The 24644-nt window shown below is 30.5% G+C and overlaps 1 protein-coding gene across 1 annotated transcript; it reads right to left on the reverse strand.

Annotated features, from left to right (window-relative positions):
• Positions 1-9490: 9490 nt before the first annotated feature.
• Positions 9491-14995, reverse strand: LOC120085283 (O-fucosyltransferase 10-like). The gene is made up of 10 exons (XM_039041195.2): positions 14241-14995; positions 13266-13341; positions 13021-13088; positions 12771-12859; positions 11818-12015; positions 11500-11704; positions 11238-11405; positions 10880-11047; positions 10211-10404; positions 9491-10043 (listed from the first exon to the last, which is right to left on the reverse strand). Exons 1-10 carry the CDS (start codon positions 14622-14624, stop codon positions 9857-9859), a joined length of 1737 nt encoding a protein of 578 aa, XP_038897123.1. The 5' UTR covers positions 14625-14995; the 3' UTR covers positions 9491-9856.
• Between the last annotated feature and the right edge of the window lie 9649 nt (positions 14996-24644).

The raw sequence follows: 24644 nt of genomic DNA on the forward strand, positions 1-24644 counted from the left end.
TAAAATAAAATTAATTTTCAATTTTAATATGAATTTTGAGAACATTCAAATTAAAAGAGAAAATTAAGAGTGGAGTTTTCCCACTTCACCCACTAGTTGAAACACCTCAAAATTCTATTCAATGGTTAAAGTTTTGGTGTTAAATTCATGTGCAATCTGATTGCACTTAAGTATTCTTTAATAGGAGATCATCTGTATGTAACAACCAGATGGATTCAAAATCCAAAGTCAAGAGCAAAATGTTTACAAGCTCAATTGATTCATTTATTGACTAAAACAAGCTTCTTGATCTTGGAATATAAGGTTTAATACTGCGATCAAATCTTACGGCTTTGATCAAAATGTTGATGAACCTTGTGTATACAAGAAAGTCATCAACAGTTCAATGGCCTTCTTGGTGTTATACGTAGACAATCTTTAGTGGAGTGACCAACAGTTAATAAAAGTTGGTTAAGTTAATTAATGAGTTTAATTAATTGATCAAGTATCATTAGAGCTTTAATCAATAGGTTCATAAAGTCCCCTCGTTAGCTTAATGAGAACTAATGAGAATCAAATTAATTTTGGTTAAATTTGAATGGTTCAAATTAATTAAAGGAAATTAATTGTATAAGGTATATTAAATAATTTATATTAATACATTATAAAGTATAATGTATGTCGATACATTATATTAAATTTATGAGAAAAATAAATATTTAAATATGATTCATATTAAATCTATATAGTTTATGAGAAAAATACATATTTGAATATGATTCAAATATTAATTATATGAATATGATTCAAATATTAATTATATGAATATGATTCATATAGAAACTATATGAATATGATTCATATAGAAACTATATGTTAAAATTAATGTGACTATGATCACATTAAATCTATATAGTTTGATGAGATAATTTGTTATTTGAATATGATTCAAAATTAATTTATATGAATGTGATTTATATAAAAACTATAGGTTATATTATATGTGATATAATATAAACTATAGGTCATATGTTATATATGATATAACATATAGTTTAATATTTATATATATTAAGTTATATTAAGTTAGTTTATCTATATGTGTGTGTGCGTGTGTGTGTGTGAAACAGAAGAGTGAGAAAATGGTTCTCATCTTTTTCTTCTTCCTCTGGTCTCTCTGTATTCTCTTAATCTCTCCTTATTCACCTTCCACCAAAATTGAGTGCAAGCCCACACAACTCTGCATGATTCTTGTCACTGAGAATAACGGGAAAGACCTTGTGATGGTGTCTCTTTTTCCTTAATGTTGTGTTCGTGGTGCTGGGTTTGGGAGATCAAGAGAAGATCGAGCAAGTTCGTGCTGTAGAGAGGAAACGTGAAGATATAGATCTACAAAGGTATGTATTGCTTAATCCCTTCCTCTTTAACTACGCAGAACAAGCATGCTTAGGTTTTGTTTATCCTACATTTCCGTCGCCTTTGAATTATTATTATTTTGTAAAACAAAAATTAGAGACTGATGCATTCGAGTGCTTCCACTGTGTGTATTCAAACTCCCTTTAGTATATCTATGTAGGGTTGCTTGTGGAGCCAACCACTAAGTGATGCTGAAAGATTCATCTATGTGGGCGATGGCAAAGATGTTCCAGTTGAAGCTATTGAAAATTTTAGGTTACGTTTAAAAATTGGTTGTTATTTGGATTTGGATGAGACTTTTGTTGTACCGTCATTTAGACAAAATTTAGTGTATTTCCAGTTTGGACTAATCTGGTTTTTCTCGTTCTTTTAGAAATAATAAAGTTAATCTTTTTTAAGATTCCAAATTTATTGGTACCGGTTCTTTAATTGATGTCTATATATGCTTGATTCTTTTGCTTTATTTAACAAGATCTTGTTGTCTAATTCATGTGGTACAAAGCATAAATTAAATAAGAATTCTGTTATGTTATGGCACAAACGTTTAGGTCATATCTCTAAACAGAGAATTTAGAGACTTGTGTCAGATGAAATTCTTGATTCCATTGATTTAAGTAACTTTGATGTTTGTGAAATGTATTAAGGGAAAACAAACAAATATAAGAAAATTAGGTGCCAACAGATTTTCAAATTGTTGGGGTTGATACCCTAAATCTTATAGTCTTGTATTTTATAATTTTATTTGTATAAACATTTTGTTTATCTAATAAAATAAGAGATATTTTATTCGACAATTTAGTTGCATTAACCCAAAAACCAATAAACTAAGATCCAAGGTTATCTGCTGTAACTTAATTATGTATGTGGAGGCATACAGGTGGATCATGTTTAAGTGATAACCTGAACGGTCTGTAGTAGATGGATAAGACTGAATAGTTTATCTTGGTGACTCTATGGATACGACCCGCTTTGTAGTTGTTACAATTATTATAAAGTGCTACAAATGATCTGATCATGGTCATTCATGTAGAGACATGTGAGCGGGGGTATCTAATACAAAGAGTTTGTATAATACGAACCACAAAGTGGATAGTCTCTCCTTATAACATCGTTGCTAGAAGGTGTTGAGGTTGATGCCCTAAAGTCTCATGTCCTGTAGTTTGTAAATTGACACTTGTGTTGTATAATATATGATATTTACTTCACATCTTGATTTTGCTGAGTTGTATGTTTTATTTGCTTTACCACAAACCAATAAACATAAAATCTCTGGTTATCTGTATGTAACTTAAGCATGTATGTGGTGACATACAAGTGGATCATGTCTTAAGTGATAACCAAAATGGTTTGTAGTAAATGGATATAGGAGAGAAACCTTATCTTGGTAACGCTATGGATGCGGCCCACTTTGTGGGATGGTCACAAGTGTTGTGACTTGTCACAGATGGTCTGATCTGATCATTCGTGTAGGGGACATGCGAGCGGGGGCATCCTATACAAAGAGTTTGTATAAGACTTGACCACAAAGTGTTAACGTCTCGTTATATAACACCGCTCATGATAGAACTTCACTTCACCAGGATGACCATAGGTAACATGACCTCAATCCTGAGTGAGTTGGAAACTCCTGCCATTGAGGGCGGTCATTTGATTTGTATGAGTGCGAGTGGCCAGGCCGCCGACTTAAACGTACCATTTTGGGGATTCGTCTAATTTGGGAGCTGGGAACTCAGCTACACAAGATGAAATTCACTCCTTCCTCGAGACAGGGGCAAATAGATAGATCGCTCTCTTAAGGGTTGATTCTAGGGCTTGAACGATGTAGCATCACACACCTTCTCTTAGCCCGAGAGGTGTTCACACATAGTTGGACTATGTTGTATTGTTCATTAGAGGGATCGGTGGTATTTAAGGAGTGAGATGTAACTACAGGGGTAAAACGATAAATTTGCCCAGCTGCACGTACGAGTATCTGTGAAGGGTCATCGTACTCATGATTGGTTATATCCGGTGGACAGAGAAATATATCTGTGGTAAGAAAAGTTCAGTTGTTGGTCTTTAGTGGAATGTCTGATAGTTAACAGATGGTGGATCTCGTGGCTAAAGAGTTTAGGCAGCTATTCACGTATCGTTTGAGCTTCGAGCCATGGGTCCATTAGGTTCCCCGGGTAGCTTGGATAAAATAGAGAATCAGTGTTTGGGTCAGTTTGAAATGTTCAAATTGACAAGAGAGAGTTCGATTATATATGGTATAATTGGATTGATTAATTATATATGATATAATTGACTAAATGTATGAGATACATTATTTTGGAGGAAATTAGATATAAATATGATTTATATCAAATGGAGAAGAAATTACTATAGTAGATGGAGCTTTATTTATTGGATATGAGTAAAATGCCAGATAAAACAACTCTTATTTTATTCATAACAATGTATATATATTACAAACTACGAGACTCCGGGAGAATTAGGACACCAATCCTAATATTACACTCATCATGTGCTCAACTAACCTCAATGAAACATGGCTGCCACACACCTCAATAACCTTCAATGAATGAGCTTCCAACGCATGGGTACATCTAGCTTCCACACTTAGCCAAATATTTGTTTACTAAATGTCATCAATACCTTGCTACTCGAGAGCCTTATTTCTCAACACTTAGATCTTTTCCTTCTTCTTACTCATCGTCAAGCTTTTCCCTACAAACATAACATTCACTTATAATTAACCTTAATTAACATACTAAAGTAGTGAAAATAGGGTTCGGAGTTTACATTTATTCCATGACACTAAAAGGTTTCTCAAAAGGAATTTTGAGATAAAGGATCTTGATGATGCTTTTTTTGTATTAAGAGTTGAAATACTGCAAGATCATTCTCAAAGTATTTGGAGATTGTCATAAAAGAACTATATTGAAAAGATTTTGAGTAGATTTGGCATGAAAGATTTTGCACCAAGAGATACCCCGATCACTAAAGGTGATAAATTTTATTTAGGTTAATGCCTCAAGACTGTACTCGAGACTAAGGAGATGCAGAAGGTTCTCTATGCATCATCTGGTAGAAGTTTAATGTAAGCTCTGATGGGACACGAGACATACGCAACGAAATAAGGAACTAATTACACTCTAATTGCTTTTAATTAAAAGAAAATTAGCATGCAAATGAGGGAAAAAACAGTAAATTAATAGGGATAGAACACAACCTTTGTAGCTCCCGAAAAATGCTTTTCCTCGTTGAATCTCGACTCGAACTCTTCCGGACCACCACTAGAGCTTACCTACTATCCTCTGGATTCAGAACCGGGTTGTAGGACCCGAACTCTTCCGGAACCACTAGAGCTTACCTACTATCCTCTGGATTCAGAACCGGGTTGTAGGACCCGATAGATGAAGAACCTGAGAGAGAGTTGGGTTTTTATTTTTTCAGCCCAATTTTGAAAACTATTTTGGCAAAAGTGGCAAAAGTTTTTAATCCAAATTGAAAAGCCCATATTTATAGAAAAGGGTCATGCAAAATTGCATGTAACAAATTCATAAAAACTCAACACCTAGAATCCACTATCTAAGTGGGCTTAATATCTCCACTATAAGCCAACACCTAGCCCACTATCTTGTTAGTGGAATTATCCAACAAAAGTTTGGATTTTCCTACTAACTTTAGTCAAAGGGCAAAATAGTCATTTTGTTAAAGTCAAACTTTGACCAAAAAGTCAATACTTTTTATGATTTTTTCCGTGTTGACTAATTTTGATCTCCCGAGCATGAATCCGCATTCATTTTCTCGAAATTCAAATCACATTTGAATATAAGGTCGGTCAAAGTTTGACTTTTCAAAGTCAAAAGTCAACTCTTTGACTTTTTACATCTTTGACTAGTTCCATTATTTCCGAGCTTCCGAATATGAACGTATTCATATTCTTGATATTTAAATCATATTTAAATATTAAAGTTATATCTCTAAACTGAAAAATCGACCACTGTATCACATATACTTGTCGGTTTCTCTCTCTTCACCTAATTCGAACAATTCGAATTATTCTATCATACTATTCTAAGTTTATTCCATATGAGCTAGTAGGGGAACCTAATGGACCTATAGATCATGGGCTCCAACGATCCGAGATTAGCTAGCTAAACTCTTTAGACCGAGCTAATCAACATTCGTTAACTCACGGGTCATTCCACTATAGTCTCGTAGTTGCACTCCCCTCACTATAGATATATTTTTGTCCATATGATATAACCATGATTAGTAAGTTAATCCTTCACAGTTGTTCGTAATCTCAGCTGGGTCATAAAAACTGTTTTACCCTCGAGACTACATCTTATTTCTTAAGTTCCACTGATCCTCTAATGAACAATTGGTTTAAGGTCCAACCTATAAACCGAACCCTTATCGGGCTAAGAAGAGGGTGGGGCCTCTTGTTTAAGACCTGGATTCAGTACTAAAGGGAACAACCTATCTACTATCCCTATAACGTGTAGGAGTGAATTTCGTCTTGCATCCTATGTTCCCAACTATCCACCTGATCTTACCCCTGAAATGGGAGGCTCGTTGGGCCACCGATAATGAGTTGCCCTCACCTATGCAAATCTAAGGATAATTTCGAGTGAACAAGAGTTCATAGTTAGCTCAGGATTAAGATTAAGTTACCTAGGTTATCAATTAATGAAATAGTCAGTTTTATACATAAAACGGCGTTTAAAACATAAAAAGTGACTATTTCATGGTTCAGTCTTATGTAAACTCTTTACATAGGATGCCCCCACTATCATATCTCTATATGAACGATTTCAGGATCATATCGTTTGTACTAATTACAAAGTGGGTCGCATCCATAGTGTCGCCAGAATAAGGTGCCCAACCTTATTCATATACTATAGACCATTTTGGCTATATATTTAAACTTGATCCACATTTATGTCACTACATAAAATTCAAACTACATTAAATAGTCTCAGGACCTTAGTTTATTGGATTCAAGATTACAATATCAATAAAAACTTTATCGAAAAACAAAACATAATATGTTTATTAATTTACAAACTACGAGTTTTAGGACATAAAATTCAATAAGCTCTATTATGTACGCATCTAGATATGGCTTTCATAGTTGGAGTGTTAGCAAAATATTTGAGCAACCCGAAGATGGATCATTAAAAAGCAGCCAAACGGGTTATGAGGTAATTACAGATCAGTCAAAAGATCATTGGGTATTCTGATTTCGATTATGTTTGATGCTAAGACACTTTGCGATCCACTTCAGGCTATATCTTCATGTTGGCTAGAGGAGCTATATCTTGGAAAAGTGTTAAACAAACACTTATAGGTTCTTATATCATAGTTGCGGAGTTATAACATGTTATGAGGAATCCAATCATGGAATATGATTGCGAAATTTTGTTACTCAGCTGCAGATAGTGGTTGACATAGAAAGACCACTAAAATTATTTTGTGACAATAAGTCGGCAGTAATGTATTCCAACAATAGCAGAAGCAATACAAAGTCAAAGCACGTAGACGTGGAGTTTCTGGTTGTGAAAAAAATAGTTCAGAATGGTAAATTTTCGATAAAACATGTAGGAATATACTCTATGGTGGAAGATCCATTGACTAAAAGTTTACCACCTAAAGTTTTTCATGATCATGTTAGTCACTTTTCTGATTCTATGGTTTAGTGGGAATTTGTTATTAAGAATGTTCTTTGACTTTAATTTATTTATTTTCTATATAGAACAAAGTTGATGGTTTGTTTTATTATATGAACTTGTTTATCATGCATCCGGTTCTACAGAATCGGTTTAGCATAAAGTTTTTAAGAATGATCTCACTAAGAAGTTTGGAACAGTTGGAAACAGGCATAACCGAGACCACTTTTCATGTAATTTCCATGCTATTCATCCATACTTGATCTATGTCATTGAATGTATTAGAATTGGTGATCAAGGAATGTTTAGTTACAAGGGTAGTAACAAAAGTCGTCTTGATTCCATGCTAATATAGGAGGTGGACTAGATTGAACTAAAGGGGAATTCTATTATTGAAATAATTTGTTTATGCGCGCTTAAGATTTATGTGCTTTGATTACATTAGGTACACAGACATAACCCAAGTAAGAGATTGTTAAAAGTACTTAAATAATAATACGTATAATTAAAGTATGGGATATGTATGTGGATTAATATTTTATCACATTGAGTTATTTTATTAGATTGGACCCTATTATATGATATAATTAATTAAGACCCTAGATTTCTAATTGATTATGGACTTAATGGGTAGAAGCTCATTCCTAGTTAATTAGGATTTAATAAGAACCCTAATTGAACTAATATATAAAGAGCTCACAGGGCTATGGTCCTCAATATAACAAAACAATAAGCACTTAGTCTTTCTTGAATCTCATCTAAAAAGAGATCCCACTAAGGATATTCGGAGTTTTGGTTAAAAAAGACAATAATCATCTTGAAATTATCATCAATCTCGCAATGGATTATGATATGTTAATTATAATTGACAATTTGGCATGAATGATCTTAGGATTTATCTATTCGATATAAATTTAAAGTAATTATGCTAACATTTAGAAGTGTAAACCTTCAATTTTGTATCTAGTAAGTTCTCATATTTTTTTCTTAGATTTATGAATCAATTGGACATAAAAATGAAACTTTAATGCCTTGATACATATAAATTCTAATTCTATAAAAATGTCAACGGTGCTAGGGATGTATTAGATCCATGATTGAAAGTTCATTAACTTATTTGATATTTTAAAAGTTGAGATTTATTAAACACAAGAAAGTGAAACCTATTAAACACCTTTAAAAGTCAAGAGATTTTTTAGCACAAATATTAAAGTTCATGAACTAAAATTGTAATTTAACCAACATTTATTAATGTAATTTATCATCGTAAAAAAAGGGTAGGAGGACTACAGTATAATATGTTTGGAAGTGGCAGAAGTAGAACCGTACTCAAATTTAATCTAGGGCAAGATTGGATAATTGTACATTATGAACTTTTAAGGCAAAGATTGGAATTGTTAAGTTTAGAGAGTTGTTTAGTGGTGAGGCCTACAATGTAAAGTTTTCTGTTTTTTTTTTTTTTAAAAAAAAAAAGACAATATAAATCGTTAATAAGACATCAAATAGATATTTTTTAGTTATAGGGTCACGATGTGCCAAAAAAGAGTGAATTAACTCCCTTAAACTCCAACTATTTGCGCCAAACACCCTCTTAATTCTTGTCCTTACTTGACATCATATAAACAATGATTAAAATATCGATATCGAGATTTCAATTTTATATATATATTGATAGATATATTTATAAAATATCGTTATCGATGGATATTCCTATAAGTCACAAAATTTATAGAATTTATATAGATTAATTAATTAAGTTGTTTTTACTCTCAAACTAAGTTTTATATATTACTAGTATCCTTATTCATATTGGACTAAATAAATTATATATTTTTCTTATATTTACGAGCATTTATTAAAAAAAAGAGTTGGAAATATGTATAAATATTTCATGTTGATGGATACTTTCATTCGTGCATATAAGTTAAAGTTTTTTCTGTTTCTTTTTTTTAGAACCATCCTTACTTTTACACTCAAACATAGTTCAATTAATATATCCACTTATTTGGCCTATAAAATATAAAAGTTGAACAGAACAAAATGATCCATTGTACAAGAACTAAAGCAGATGTTTTTAGAGAATAAATAAATATTGGTAGTGTGTTTGTATAGTAAAAGGCTAAAGTATTCATGTGATTGATAACATGAATTGTCTTCCATCGCTTGTTTTCAAGAGTCCAAATGATTTGCTGCTGTGATTTTTCAAAGTGTGCGCATGAGAGAGCACTCATCAACCTGTGGCTAATAAAAGACAACTCAATAACAAAAACTAATAATATCGACAAAATTCAATCACATTATTTCTAGCTTCCAATGTTGTATTAAGATGTCGCTGAAATGTTTCATTTCAACTCCTTCAAAATGTTGTTCTTGTTTGTTCAACCACATTCATAGTGGAAGCAAACCTAATGAACGTAAACAAATAATGGAGGATATTGTTCATAAAAGTCCTTTTGTAAACCTGATGCTTTAGCTTCAAAATGTACATATTTCCAAACTTGGCTCTATACAGTTATCCATCATCAGTAACACTTCAACAAACACAAAAGGAGATGTTTAATTTCACTCATTCAAGACCAATAGAAGAAATCATTACATTTCGTTTTTGATGTGCTTGCATTTTCATCCGAGCTACCAAGACGACTATCTACACCGAGCAAAATTAGAGCAATGGGATTTCCCATTTCCAGCCATGTGACTGCAGAATCCTCCACTTTTGAGGATCTCTTTACTTGGGAATGTCAGATGCAAATCAGTCCTATTGAAGGGAAATCTGATTGTCATCTCATGGATCCCAGGAGCTAGTTGAGCATATACTTGTCGTCTGTGGAGTTCGTATTATGGGATTTTTGCAGACATCTGCATTCGGGTAAAGGGTAAGTATAGACAGAAGTTTTTCTGTTGAATCGTCTGATTCTAGGTACCATCAGCCCCTTTCGGTCGCTCTCCAAAAGCATTACCTCCATTTGTTCCTTGAATTCTTTCCAGCTGTAAAATCAACATGACATGAAGTTAGATGGCAACTGCTTTTGGGGATAATGCTATGCAGTTCATCTTAATATTTGTCATAAACCAACACAATCGATAACTACTTAGTTCAAAGCATCTTTCTGTAAACAAGTTAAAGAAGTAATTTGAAAGCCGTGTCTGAGTACCTCAATTTTACTCTATCATCCATTAAAATTGCAAGCTTTCGTTTATCAGGCTTGATTGTCTTGGCATGCCCGTCGTAAAGGAACCGCCTGTGCCCCATTAGAAATTGCGGGAAGTTACCTCCCTGAGTAGTTACAAACACCTCACTTAACAAGCATACCATATAATCCAGAGCAGCCAATCTTGAAGAATATTCCTGTCAGTAGAATTATACTGCCAACTATTAGTACTGGCAAAATAAAGATCACTGATACATTTCTTCTCTTTTCTTTCATTTCATTACGTAGGGAATCTCTTAAATTGGCCAAGGTGGAAACTGGGAATGGTATCTGACAGATTATATATGAAAAACTGATTGCCACACTAAAAGTTTCGAGTAAAAACAACTTGTTTTAATGTTACTGTAAATTTTAGTTTTGAACTTGTAAGAGTTTTTTAGTTAAACTGAAAAAGATGGCGGATTAAGCAAACACGGTATATGTAATGTTTTATTTTCATGATAGAGAACTTTGTCAGTTTTCCTACGCATTCTCCCAAATATTGAAGGAAAAACTAGTGATTTAAGGCACTATATTCCAGTAGAAATCATGGTAATTGATGAAAGTTCAATCAAGCACTTGCAGTTTTACTAGAATTTTACAGAGCCACTAGGGTTGAGATAATGCAATTACCATAAAGGGAGCAAGCTCATCCGGTGTTGCAAGTGATTCCTTTGTATGCAAAAGAGGAAACATTTCCTGTAGTGGAGCTAAATATCTCTCTGCCTGGTATAACTTACCCGAGGCCAAATAAATTGAAGTGTTATTATCAAATCCCATACCGTGCAACATCATTCCGACCTAATATGAAGAACAAAGTTCAAAAAGTAAAACATAGGGATGCAACATACCTTAAGATTTTATGAAAGAAGTTATTACTAAAACATGATTGTTGAAAGACACATTTTAAGAAGTGTGATTTCATTTTATGAAGTGTGATTTCTTGTTTGCTCAAAAGTTACAACTTTTGCAAAAAAGAGATTCTTGGTACCTCCAAGGGGGTTAATGGACATTTTCCATTAATTCGGTTAAGACCAGGTGAAATGAGATGATCTTTGAGTTTGAACTTTTGCTTCCATCCCTTTTCTCGAATTGAATCCATTTCAACTTTCTCAGCTTCACCACCATCATATACGCAACAGGAGAAAGCCACCATGTCCTAGGGTTCAGATATGAGATGTGAAGGTAACAAAAATGAGCAATCGAAAAGATCAAACAAATAAGTTGTTCAGAAGATGTTGAAGCATTAGTACCTCCTCAAATCGTAGGTGGATGGAAACATACTTCCCATCATCCCTTGAACTCTTTTCAATCATTCGGCCAACTAGTTTACGTGCAAAAGTCAGAATAGGAGAAGAGAACCTCAGTGCTTCATAATTTGCCAGGCATCTTAAGAATTGGATTTCGGGTGGAATATTCATGGCCAATCTGTTGGCAAAAGGGGACACCCGAACTACCCTGCATCAGAATAGAGTTGAAACATATGTAGAGTTTCCTTTAGTTCTCAGTGTACAAATAAAAGTAGAGAACATAAAAGGCTTGAATGGCAGCAATATGCAATTGATTCGTACCCTTCCCTTTGCAAAACAGGTAGAACCTCTGCTAAATAATAATTAGCAGTAGACCAAGCTTGTACGTGAAAGTTTGGTATGTTAGAAATGTTGTAATCATATCTTTGCATGAAAGCCTCTGGTAGCTCTTTGACAACTTTAACATGTCCGTCAAGGGCAGCTATGAAGTGATCTTCATCATAAATATCACCAAACTTACTGAAAGCAATTAAAACAACAAATAATGAGTTCAATATGTTCTGAGAAATGGGTGGATATAAAGAACGCAGGTTGAGCAAATTCATCATATATTCATACTTGTAATGATTTTTAGCTATGTGTTAATATAGCATTTTCACTTCAATTATAGAATTTCTGGGATAATTTCAGAATTAAACTGAAATTTAAATATCCAACAAGAATTTCAGGAATACACACACATAGATAACCTTTTAACAAGTGTTTGTTGCTGGGGCAAAATTTTGCATTCTAACTTTATAAATATAATCTTTCAAATCTTAAAATCTTGGGGTAAACTTCAAAATTTAAAGTATTTTACACACAATTTTTTAATTGCAATATCCTAAGAGGAGGCCGTTGCCTCCCTTACTTCCTTCTGTTTGATCCTCCCCTGCTAGTTGCACCAAAAGGCACTCATCATGTATGTTTAACTCTCCTAAAGGCTGAAATTCTATCATTCATGTATGAGAATTAATGGTTACGAAGTAGGCAGTGTAACCTCCAACAGGATGCAAACAGAACACTAAATCATAAACAGAATCATCACGGTATGTTATAGGTCTACATAACAATTTAACAACTCCGAACTCCCCAACTCCTTACTTGATCCATTTCTGGTTTCTTTAGGGTAGATTGTCGAGATTGGACAAGATCATGCCACAGAATTGAAAATAAAGGTCATAATAAAGCCAAAAAGAAGCTCTTAAGTTTAAACAAGAATTCCATACGCCTACCTTGAATCCTTCCAGACATTATGGAACTCAAAGCGGGGAATAACTAGAATGGCATTTAGAAGCCCTGCCACAGCCACCGCATTGCAGATCTGCCAAACAGCCAAAGGAAGAAAAAAAAATTAACATACAAAGGTGCCAATCAAATAACTGAAACCGCAAACTTTGGTTGCAAGAAGTGTCAAAAAAGAAAGAGAGGAAAAATAAAAAATTAGCAATATAGTATGCACTAGAAATATGAAAAACTACGTACTGCAGAGCGTTGCTGGTTGAGTCCACCATTAGCATCAATAATTAAGTAAGTAGTAGGCTCATTGGATTCTGAAATTCAAAGGAAAGAATAGTTAATCTGGAGATAAGTTCACACAGTTATTGACATGAACAGAAAGATCAAAGCAGAATCGGCATGCCTTTGGAATGTTTTGTTAAAAAACTGCAACTTAAGAAAAATCAAAGCCTTAAGCACTAAACGTTTGGTCAACTCAGCAGTTCGTATACCTGAATGCAGTCGAGATGTTGAATTCAAACATGGCTTTCTCTCCTTCAGCCTTTTGAATTTCCAAACTGATGATAACTGCAAGAAAAATTATACACATTATAACAGAGTTAGAGCAATATCGCACGTGAAGAAAATCACTAAAGGAAGTGGCTTATAATCCATATCATGCCGTAATCAAATCTTCTATTGTTTACAACAATATCCAGAAGTGAAATGAGATAAAATTTCAATTGAAATGCGCCATCTACTGCTAGTGTTGACAAGATAATTCCCAACTCATTTCAGCTTGAAAAGATGAAAGGCCAATAAGAACATGTTTGAGTTTGACCAACTGTTTTTCAACGGTTTAATTTACTCCTCATTTGTTTATACCAGTTGTTCGCTTTTCAGATTGTTCAAACAATAACTTTCAACTGCATGAATAAACTCAACATTTACAAACTACCTGAACCACGAACACATTATTGAAAACTGCTAGCAATTATAAACCATTCTCCTTCACAAGTACATGAACTAAAGAAGTTAAAGAAGTTCGTGGTTCAGGTATAAATGCATGCCGGAATCAAGCAGTTAAAGAAGTTCATCAACTCAAAATAATTTTTCTGTCAGATCCATGAGAAAGAAACGCAAGAACTTCATCCATACAAATATAGCATCTGAATATATCCACTCTCAAAAAATCCCGCTCAAGACTTTCAAAACAAGCAAAGGAATCATTCAACTTCCATCTCTTCCAACAATGATTCATCTTCACATTCACAGTCCGCACTACACATGTTTAATATTGGAAAACTACGATCCCCCGCCCCCCTCCAACCCCACTTGTTTAAACCCCAAATGCAAGAATAACAAACGAATTGGCGCAAATGAATTAAACATACAGCTCCAAATCCCCCCAACCCACTATACGAATCCGGCATTGCAGCAGAAACCCAGGAAAAAAAAAAAAAGGTTAAGAAGGAAGATGATTGAACCTGAATTCCAGAGGAATTATCAGATTGAATATGGCGATGCAGCCGGTGATACATTTGGTGGCTACGATAGAGCGAGCCAGGGGGAGGAGGCTGGCCGACGAAAGAAGAGAAAGGGCCAACGCACATGATCAAACCAGAGATATAAAGCAGAGGAAGAAGCACCATATGTCTAAAGCTAAACCTGAAAGTGAAGCCACCGACAAATAGTTCCCGCAGCGGCTGGTAATAATGGGGTTTTGACCGTAGCTTCCGTCGGCACTTAGAAGAAGCATAACGCGGCGGCGAGTGAGGAGGACTCGGGGAGCTACTGCCACTGCTCTGAGCCCCATCACACTGGTAGCCATTAGCATCATAGCCATGGTAATGAAGGTTCTTGGGTTTCATCGCAATGCGATTAAAAAATGCAAGAGATCACAAAATCCTTCGCCTCAATGTCGGTTCAGAAACAGAAAATGCAACAAACCCACAAAGAAAAACTCGCCATTAAAGAGAGAAAGTGAGATTTTCGTGGTTTGTTTCAGAAACACTTGAAAGCAGAGAGAGAAGAACTGTAGCAAAAGGTGAAATGGGTAATGCGAGGAAGTGGAGTGAAGTTCATCAATGGTGGGCTAATGGGTGTCCCTGATTTCGGGAAAATCGTTTAGAGAGAGAATGAGGAGTGAGATTTGAGGAAAATTTGTACAGAAAAAGTGAGATTAGTGGAGACAAAGCAATAAAAGTTAGAACATTGAGGTACGTTTTATATGATATCCACTGGGTATTGAGTTTGACCGATTATAATTTTTATTTGTATGTTGTTGGCATTTTGGTAATTTCACCCTTCGTTATTTGTTGTTTTCCCACTTAGTTGCCCTTAACGCATTCTTTAAATAACAAAGGGCTTTTTTGGTATTTACACACGTTTCTTCATTTCTCCTCTCAAAAGCATCAATTTTTTTTCCCTTTTTCTTTTTCTTTTCTTTTTTCCAATTCTAACAATCTTCCATTTTCCTTATATTTTCATTTCCAACACCCTTCCCCTTTTCCCCAAATATTGAATGTATTAATTAATTAATCATTTTTATTAGGAAATATTAATTAAACCATTTTTATTAGGAAATTAATAATTAATTAACCATCTTTGTTAGGTTTATATATTTATATTTATTTTTTATTTATAATATTTAGGCCAATCTAAGCCCATCAAACCTACTAAAGTATTTTATCATAGTTTTTAATTTTCACTTTTTCATGATTAACGTAAAAGAAGGTATTTCTTATAATATAAAAATTAGGTTAAAATATCATTTTAGTTTACGGACTTTTAAGTTTTTTGTTTCATTTTAGTTCTGCTTTTAAATGTCTAATTTTAATCTATATATAATATCAATTTGTAGTTAATTTATTGTTGTTTTTTCCTCCCAAAAATAATAAAAATCTATGTTAGTATTCCTTTTATAAACTATGAAAATATATTCACGTAATGTCTTTTCTTGTTATTATTTAACCAATCATGTTAAAAGGTTAACTTTTAATGACTAAAGTTAACATATATTGAAACTACATAGGATAAACTTGGACAATTTATAGTAGGGGTTGTTGCACATATAGCAACAAGGCCCAGCGTATCTGCAAAAATAGCATAATGTAAAAGAATTTACATATATAGTAAAATTTATATTCTGTTTTTAAAGTTGATCAATGATAGATCATATCAAAGGTAATGTTCTATCGTTGATAACTTTTTTTATATTTGCAATTCATAAAAAAAAGGTATTATATATTTAATTATAATCTTTAAAAGTGCTACTCAATACAATTATCTTTTAAAGTAGACTATCTTAAATGGAATGGAACCCAGTGTATATAGACAAAAACGTTGTTTTTAGTTTTTAAAATATTATTACTACATTATACACCGAGAGGTCGTTTGCCATTTTATAATGCAAATAGTTGTAATCTTCATATGTCTAAAATATAGATAGCTTTAGATAACCATATTACTTTTAAATTTATAATTTATTAAAAAGATAGACAGAATAAAATTCATATATTTGTTAGAGTAGAGATGAAAAATACAATACCCGATACAAATTAAATTATATTTAGTTTCTAACAAATCATAGATTTACGTATTTATATCTTCAAAAACTATTTTGTAGCTAAAATGAGTTTAATTCAATGGACATAATGCTTAAACTATCAACTTCAAAGTTGCAGGTTTAGTTCCCCATCTTACGGATTGTAAAAAAAATATATAATATTATGTGAATAGAGTGTTTATTAGACGGTCTCTTTTCAAATAATTTCTATCTAAACCTTGATATTTTTTAAATATATATATAATTTGAATCCCTTTTTAATAAATTATAAATTTAAAACAAAAAAAACAAAAACAAAAACAAAATTTGACGTCGCTTTCTCAGAAAAGTCAGATTTGTATTACCTTTCTCCTTTGCAAATCTCTCACCGTAGCTGCGTATTTATTTACTTAATTGTAATAAATCATTTTTTATATCAAACTTTATACATATTTAAATGCATTGATTATATACAATTCCCCCAATTGTCTATATTATCTGCACAAGCCAAATGCATGACGTAATAACTTACTTTTTAGTTATAAATTTTACTTTTAAAAAAACACATTTTTTTAATTAGAAAATAATTAATGGAATAAATGTGTTGCAGAAAAGTAAAGTAAGTACCTTTTTCGCTTTTATTTCTCCTCGTTGCATTTTTTTTCTTTTTCTTTTTAACTTTCACGTTTAAAAAAAAAAAAACAATAATTGTTATTGTGCTTTTTTCATGCATGGTAAAATTATGCCATTAAATCATCACGATATACAAAATTATTATATATAACCTCTCTCTATTATGCAGTGTAATTTGAGTACTAATGTTGGATTTGACCAATTAGTTAACATGAAAGGCTTAAAAGCAATATTATTGGCAACCTATGATTTAATTACAAAAAGATAAATATGAATTTTACTTACATAAACGACATGTATAACTCAATCATTGATTCAACTGTAGAAAAAAAAAAAAAAAAGGGGGAAAGTCTATCACATCCAGACACGGTTAAAAAAATCATCAGCCCAACTCATGTTACCATTTTTATGATTATCCATGTTATTAACTCATGTTAGCATTTGGTGGAGAAATTGTAAAAAATAGCATGTGCAGGCGAGATCAATTAGTTTCAACTTATCGATTGTTTTGGGTCTTTTCGATACGTCTCGCCTGATTACACATCGAAATTTACTCTCTTTTTTTTATATAATCTTCCCAAATCTTATACTATTTCCAAATTTTCTTCAAATTCGGTTATGTTTACTAAATATTATATCAAATTGTTGTGTAATTTTTCAAATATTTAGCATAATTTATGTTTTCACAATTTTATAACTCCCTGTAGAGAGCCGGATGAGAGGAGACCTTCACGTTTTATTCGTTTTCCAATTATCAAATTAGATTTTCCAAATTGATTCAACATTTTTAAAATGTAGAAAAAATATTTTTTTTTTTTGAAAAATTGGATATGATTTGGGATTATATAGAATCTCGGTGTTAATTCTACCCAAGATTTCATTGAGAAAGCTCAAATATATATGAATTTCAGTATTAATTATGTCAAAAATTTCATCAAGAAAGTTTAAATATATAGAATCTTGGTGTTATTTTATATAAGATTAGCACCGAAATATATATAATCTCAATGTATAATTTAGCTTGATATATCGAGAAAGCCTCAAACAATCGATAAGTTGGAAAAAGTTGATTTGTAAACTAAAATCTCGTAGTCGATCCCACCTGAGATAGACCGAAAAAACTATTTTTATGAATTTTTAAAAATAATATTAATTTTATATGATAAAAGCTTAAATGTGCTATTTATGATAACTTTTTTATTTGTTGTTGTTTACTTTTAAACGACAGCAATATTTCCATTTTTTTTATTGTTGAATTTATTCAAAGTATGAGAAGGTTCTAAATTCAAATAATTCGTAGGAAAGTGTTTGATCGTTTACATCGGTTTAAAATGAGTATCTTTAAATGGTAAGTTGATAATTGAGAATTTGTTTATTATTTCAGACAAAAAGAAATTGACATAATAATTGTGGAAGCATTAACTGGAACAAAAACCTTTTTAGAAATATCACAGTCTTAACCACAGTTAAAAGGTTGTAAATCACAGTTTACTTGTTTTTTTGAAATCGTAAGTCAAATCTTTGTATACTCTCACTTATTGTAAAAAAAATAAAATAATTCTATGTCTCGATATTATTTTTTTATGACGGTATTTGATATTTCTGCATGTCTAAGAGTTAGACATTTCCATATGTGAAATACTTATTTACTAATTTAGATATATATTTATTTATGAATTTAGGGATACCCACATTTTTTTTAATTCTATCTTTTTTCACTAATATCCGTACGAATATAGAAATATCAAACTCTAGGGTCAGTTATTGATTACGATGACTTCACTTGGCAGTGACGGTTTATAATTGTCGATAATTGTAATTTATCGTTACAATAATTATTGCAATTGTAAATTTATTTTATTTTGATCACCAAACCTCTGTTAATAATTAATTACGCATCTTCAAAATATATGTCATTATATTAATACGAACATGATTTCAAACTAAATAAGTTAAAAATAAAAATTGATCTAAGTGAATCCAAGCTCTTAACAATGATTTTATTAAGAGTTTAGAGATTAAATAGATATTTAAAAAATTCAATGATCAAGATACTACAAAATTGAAAGTTTAAAAATGAAAACAAAACTTTTACAAATTTAAGAATCAAAACATTAGTTAGGTTTAAATTGTCAATATCTCAATTTTATATAAATATTGATAGGTTGTCATTATAGTGAATTTTTATGAAAAAAGAAAACTACAAAAATAAAATATATATTGAAATTAATAAACCTATTCCACACTTAGAAAGTAACTTAAAATTCTCATTATTTAGGTAATATTTACACCAATATTTTGTTGCTTATTCTTGTATTTCATCATTTTTTCTCCGATATAAATCGAATTGTCATTAAATTTTAGGTTAAAAAATGTTGAGTTATATGTCCTAAAACTCGTTTTTTGTAAAATCAAAATATATTATATTTGTAATAAAGTAGTTATTGAGGTTTATTTAATAAAGCTGTTATTGAATATATGAGTTGCATTTGTAAGAACTAAATCCAATAAACTAAGATTCATGGCTATTACACGAGTACTTATCTGGAGACATAAGAGTGAATCAAGTTCGAGTAGATAGCCAAAACGATCCATAGCATACAGATAAGGCTAGATACCTTGTTTTGGAAACACGGTCGGGTGTGGCCCACTTTGTATTTAGTACAAACGATGTGATCTTGAATCGTTCATATGGAGACATGCGGGTGGAGGCGCCCTATGCAAAGAATTTGTATAAGATCGAATCGAGAAATAAGTCATTCTTACTTTATAATGTTGTTTACTGTTTAAGACTGACTATTTCAAATCAATGACTTAGGTAACTTGATTTTAATCATAAACTAACTATGAACTTCTATTTATTCGGGATTATTCTTAGATTGGCATGGGTAAGGATTGGCTCAACAGCGTCGGGTCGATAAGCCTCCTGTTTTAGGGTAAGACCAGGGTAGATAGTTGTGGACATAGGGTGCAAGATAGATTTCGCTCCTACCCGCATTTAGAGATAGTAAAAAGGTTGTTTCCTTAAGTATTGACTACGGGTCTTAAACAAGACCCCAACCTCATTGGCCCAAGAGGGACTCGTTTTGGTGATTGGATTACAAACCAATTGTTCATTGAAGGATCAGTGGAACTTAAGGAGTAAGATATAATCTCGGGGGTAAAACAACTTTTGACCCAACCACTATTATGAACAACCTGTGAAGAGTTGACTTATTGATTATGGTTATATCAAGTGAACAGAAATATATCTACAGTGAGGGAAGTGCAACAACTGAGTTTTAGTGGAATGACCCGGTAGTTAACGAATATCGGTTAATTAGGTTAAAGAGTTTAGTCGGTTAATCTCAGATCGTTGGATCTCATGATCTGTAAGTCCATTAGGTCCTCTACTAGCTCACAAACGGATTAAACCTTAGAATAGCAGGATAAGTAAATTTGAAACGTTCAAGTTTGAGTTAAGGGAATTAGTTGTAATATATATATGATAATTATACGTTTAATCATCGAATTAAACAAAATTGGAGAATTGGATAATATTTAAATTTGATTTAAATATTAATTACATGAATAGGGATTCATGATTGATGAATTGGTGTTTAATTAATTTAATATTTGATATTAAATTAATTAAATTATTTAATTAATTACTTAAATAAATTTCATTTAAAATTAATTGTTTGAATTAATTTTATTCAAATTAAAAATTGAATTTTATGAAAATTCAAATAATAAAATCAAATTTTTTTGTTTTAATTTAAGTTTTGAAATTTAAATTAAGATAAAATTAAAAAATTGATTAAAATTTTGAAAATTTGACTAAGTGGGTTTTTCCTACTTAATCCACCAACATCTCCACCCAAATGGACAATAGTTTTGGTGTCAATCTGTGGTGAAATTGGGTGGTATGCTAAATTTAATAAAGATCAAATTATATTAAGTTGAAGAGAGGACATGCAATTGACGAAGTTATGAAATTTGGACTTCTTCAACCCTTTAACACCAAAATTAAACTCTCTAAAAAAATTCCCTTCAATTACAACTGATTTTGATTCTACAATCTAATTTAAGGTTCTAGATAGGGAAGATCAAGTAGTGGTTTACAACTTGTTGGAGATGAAATTCGAGCTGAATATTGAAGATTTTGAGAATTCTTCGGTAAACTTCTGAAACACTATCTTCTTTATATGAACATGTTTGCTTGTTTGTTAAAATGAATGGAATTATAGTGATTAAGATCATAATTGCTTCCACATGTTGATTGTCAACACCATAAAAACACTTTTAGTTCATAAACTTTAATGAAAATAACAATTTAATCCCTAAACTTTGCTTTATAACGATTTAGTCTATGAACTTTCAATTTTATAATAACTTAGTCCACGAACTTTAGTATGTAACAGTTTAGTCTCCTGCGCAAACGAATTTATCAAAATGATATATCAATTTTTATTATTTTATTATGTAGATTTTTTACTTTATAAAACAATATAGAATCTCTATTAGTTTATTGATTTATTTTTATGCAACAAATTTCATTAAATCTTAACATTAATTTCTATCGTAGAGACTAAATTGTTACAGATATTAAAGTACAAAGATTAAATTATTATATAATAAAATTTAGACACTAAATTATTATAAAATTGAAAGTTTAGAGATTTAATAATTATAAATTAAATTTTAAAGACTAAATTATTATTCTTCTTATAAAAATTTAGAGATTAAAAATGATGTTTAACCGTTGTATCTTTTATTTCCACGTCAAATCTATAAATATCGTAGAAATATCATTCAGTTAACACAGATTTAATACTCGTCTAAAGTCTAACCCACGTAAAAAAGTTGAGGGTTAAAATAAAATTTAAACCAAAAGCTAAATAGTGTATGGATTTACCAAAGAAAACAAAAAAGAAAAAGAATCCAGTTAAATTATTGTATGGACAGAATTAAATTCAGTAGTGGGACCTGTAATAAAACTTCCTACACGATTATTAAATGATAATATGCCAAAGCCATCTGACACCTTCTAAGTATTTATTATCACCACTACTAGACGCTGTGCTTCGTCATCAAGCCCAATACTCATAAAACACTGCCACGTGTCACAACCTTAAACATTTGGCGTTGATAGATTAACATAACATCCCGTTATTATAGTCGCTAGATTATGATAGCATTTGTTTTAATATTATATTTATATATTTTTTTGGAACATAAATCTAATTCGAGACCAACGGAGCACTAAAACTTGATTGGATGAAATTATTAACTAATATTAATGAAAAAAAAAACTTTAAATAACTAAATTTAAGATTAATTAAAAACACACCGACAAAATTTCAAATTGGTTGAAAATACGAAGGTTAAAGGTTTCAAATTATTTTAAGTAGTTGTCAAATATTCAAATTTATTCTAAAATAACTTAATTTTTTAAATTAAATACTTGAAAACGTAATCTAAACACATTCTAAAACTAAACAATTAAAAATGCATGGAGTGTAATGAAATGGAATTCAAAGTTGAATGGGCAAAACCATGTTTCAATCTTTTTCCTTCTATATTTTCTATTTTTCTAACTATAAATATAACTTTCATTTTGAAAATTTCATTAGTTAAAAAACCATTTTGGTTATGTTCATGTATATTCAATTATAGTTTGTGTTTATCGATTAATCAATTTAGACAATTTTTTTATGATTAAAATATAAGAATAATTGAAATTTGAAAATATATGGACTATAATAAATATAATCTACCGTACATATACAAAAATGAAAATTTAACATTCCTTTTTTGTTTTGTTTTTTTTTCCCTTTCTTTCTATTTCTCTAACTTTTTCTTAAAGTTTTACTTTTCTAACTAAAAATATAACTTCCATGTTGCAAACTTCTTTAATTAACTTCTGGGGAAAAAATATTAGTTAAAATACTGTTTCTATATGTGTAGTTCGATTCAATTTCATTTCAATTTAAGTTTTTTTTTTTTTTTTTTTAAAAAAATAAATAGTCTCTATTTACAATTTCTTTCCAAATTCTTTATGGCATAAAAATTATTATTATTATCTAACCAATTTTAAATAAGAAAAATAAAAAAATTAATTTTAAAATATGAAATTTAAGATTTATTTAAATATGTCGTTTAAATTTAAGCTACGGAAAATATAACAACTAAAATAGAAGGAAGCTCAAAATTCAAAATATAAAGGCAAAATTTGTATTTTAACCAACTTCTTTTCTTGTTCACATCTGTATTAAAAGATCCTATAACTTTACAAATTTTTAATAATTGATCATGACATCACATATTGTCAAAAACGAAAAAAACAATAATAATTTATCACGACACATTCTGTTTTTAATAATTACCTAATCTATTATGTATAAATTTCAATTTGAACTTTGTATCTACTAAGCCATATATATATTTTTTTAAATAACATGTATGTCAATTTATGTATTTTTTTAGTTAGTGAACCAAATATATACAAATTTAAGAGTATTGAAATAAAATCGTAATTTAACAAAAAAAAATATTAATATTAATATAGATTGAATGTATAATTATGTCAATTTATGTATTTTTTTAGTTAGTGAACCAAATATATACAAATTTAAGAGTATTGAAATAAAATCGTAATTTAACAAAAAAAAAAAATATTAATATAGATTGAATGTATAATTATGTCAATTTATGTATTTTTTTTAGTTAGTGAACCAAATATATACAAATTTAAGAGTATTGAAATAAAATCGTAATTTAACAAAAAAAAAAAAACATATTAATATAGATTGAATGTATAAATTTAAAGTATTGAGTGGAAATCAAAGATTCTCATGTGATAGGCATATTTGGATCATCTCGTTTGTTTTGCAGTAATTTGAAATATCCATGTATCTTGACATGTCCATGCGAGCACCATATAATGTCTATGTAAAAGATATTTATCTAAGTTTTAGATGTCATCTTACAACATTAGATTTTTAAGATGTTCATATATAGATATGTTCTCGAATAATCTTTATGTCCCTCACACCATCTTTTATATTTTCGTTTTTAATCAATTTTACTTATTTCACATATGTTTACTCTGTAGTTCAAAATAAAGGAATGCATTGTTTTTTAAGTATAATAAAAATTAACATATGCAATTAAGTATATTTTATATTTTACATTTAGATATAAATTAATTTTAGTTTAAACTAGACAATATATCTTGATTTCTTTTCAATTGAAAATCAAAGGACAATATTCATCTTGTTATACATTTCCAGTAGGAGTTTTCTTTTTGTACAACGATTGAATTTATTTTATAGTTCATTTTATAAACTAAAACTATTTGAAATTAAAATAATAATATATAATTTTAAATTAATAAAGACATTATTGGTAGCATACGTAATATTGAGATATTCATTATACCAAAACAGTAAAAAAAATAGTAATAATAATTATCCAAATATTTTCATATCATTATTATGTGAATTGTTTTGTAAAGCAAGCACGATAATATAAAATGTCATATATCTATAATCTCGAACATTCATATGTTGATTTCAAACATCAAGATATTGGTTATCTAAACTCTCATAAAAACAAGGAATAATTAATATAGATAATCTAATATTTTTTATCCCAAGCACTTGATTTGCGTAAATATTGGCATGTGGATGAATATTTTTACTATTTAGAAAAATCATTTATATTTCTA

The sequence above is a fragment of the Benincasa hispida genome, chromosome 9, assembly GCF_027475165.1.
Source record: "Benincasa hispida cultivar pf3 chromosome 9, pf3_genome.v1.1, whole genome shotgun sequence".
NCBI lineage: Eukaryota > Viridiplantae > Streptophyta > Magnoliopsida > Cucurbitales > Cucurbitaceae > Benincasa > Benincasa hispida.

Excerpts from the sequence above, each read along its gene's own strand:
- LOC120085283 (XM_039041195.2), bottom strand. The coding sequence starts at position 14,624 with ATGAAACCCAAGAACCTTCATTACCATGGCTATGATGCTAATGGCTAC. Across the intron at positions 11,705-11,817 it reads CCTGTTTTGCAAAGGGAAGG|GGTAGTTCGGGTGTCCCCTT; the intron begins GTACGAATCAAT and ends ATTCTGATGCAG. Across the intron at positions 10,044-10,210 it reads GATGATAGAGTAAAATTGAG|CTGGAAAGAATTCAAGGAAC; the intron begins GTACTCAGACAC and ends TTGATTTTACAG.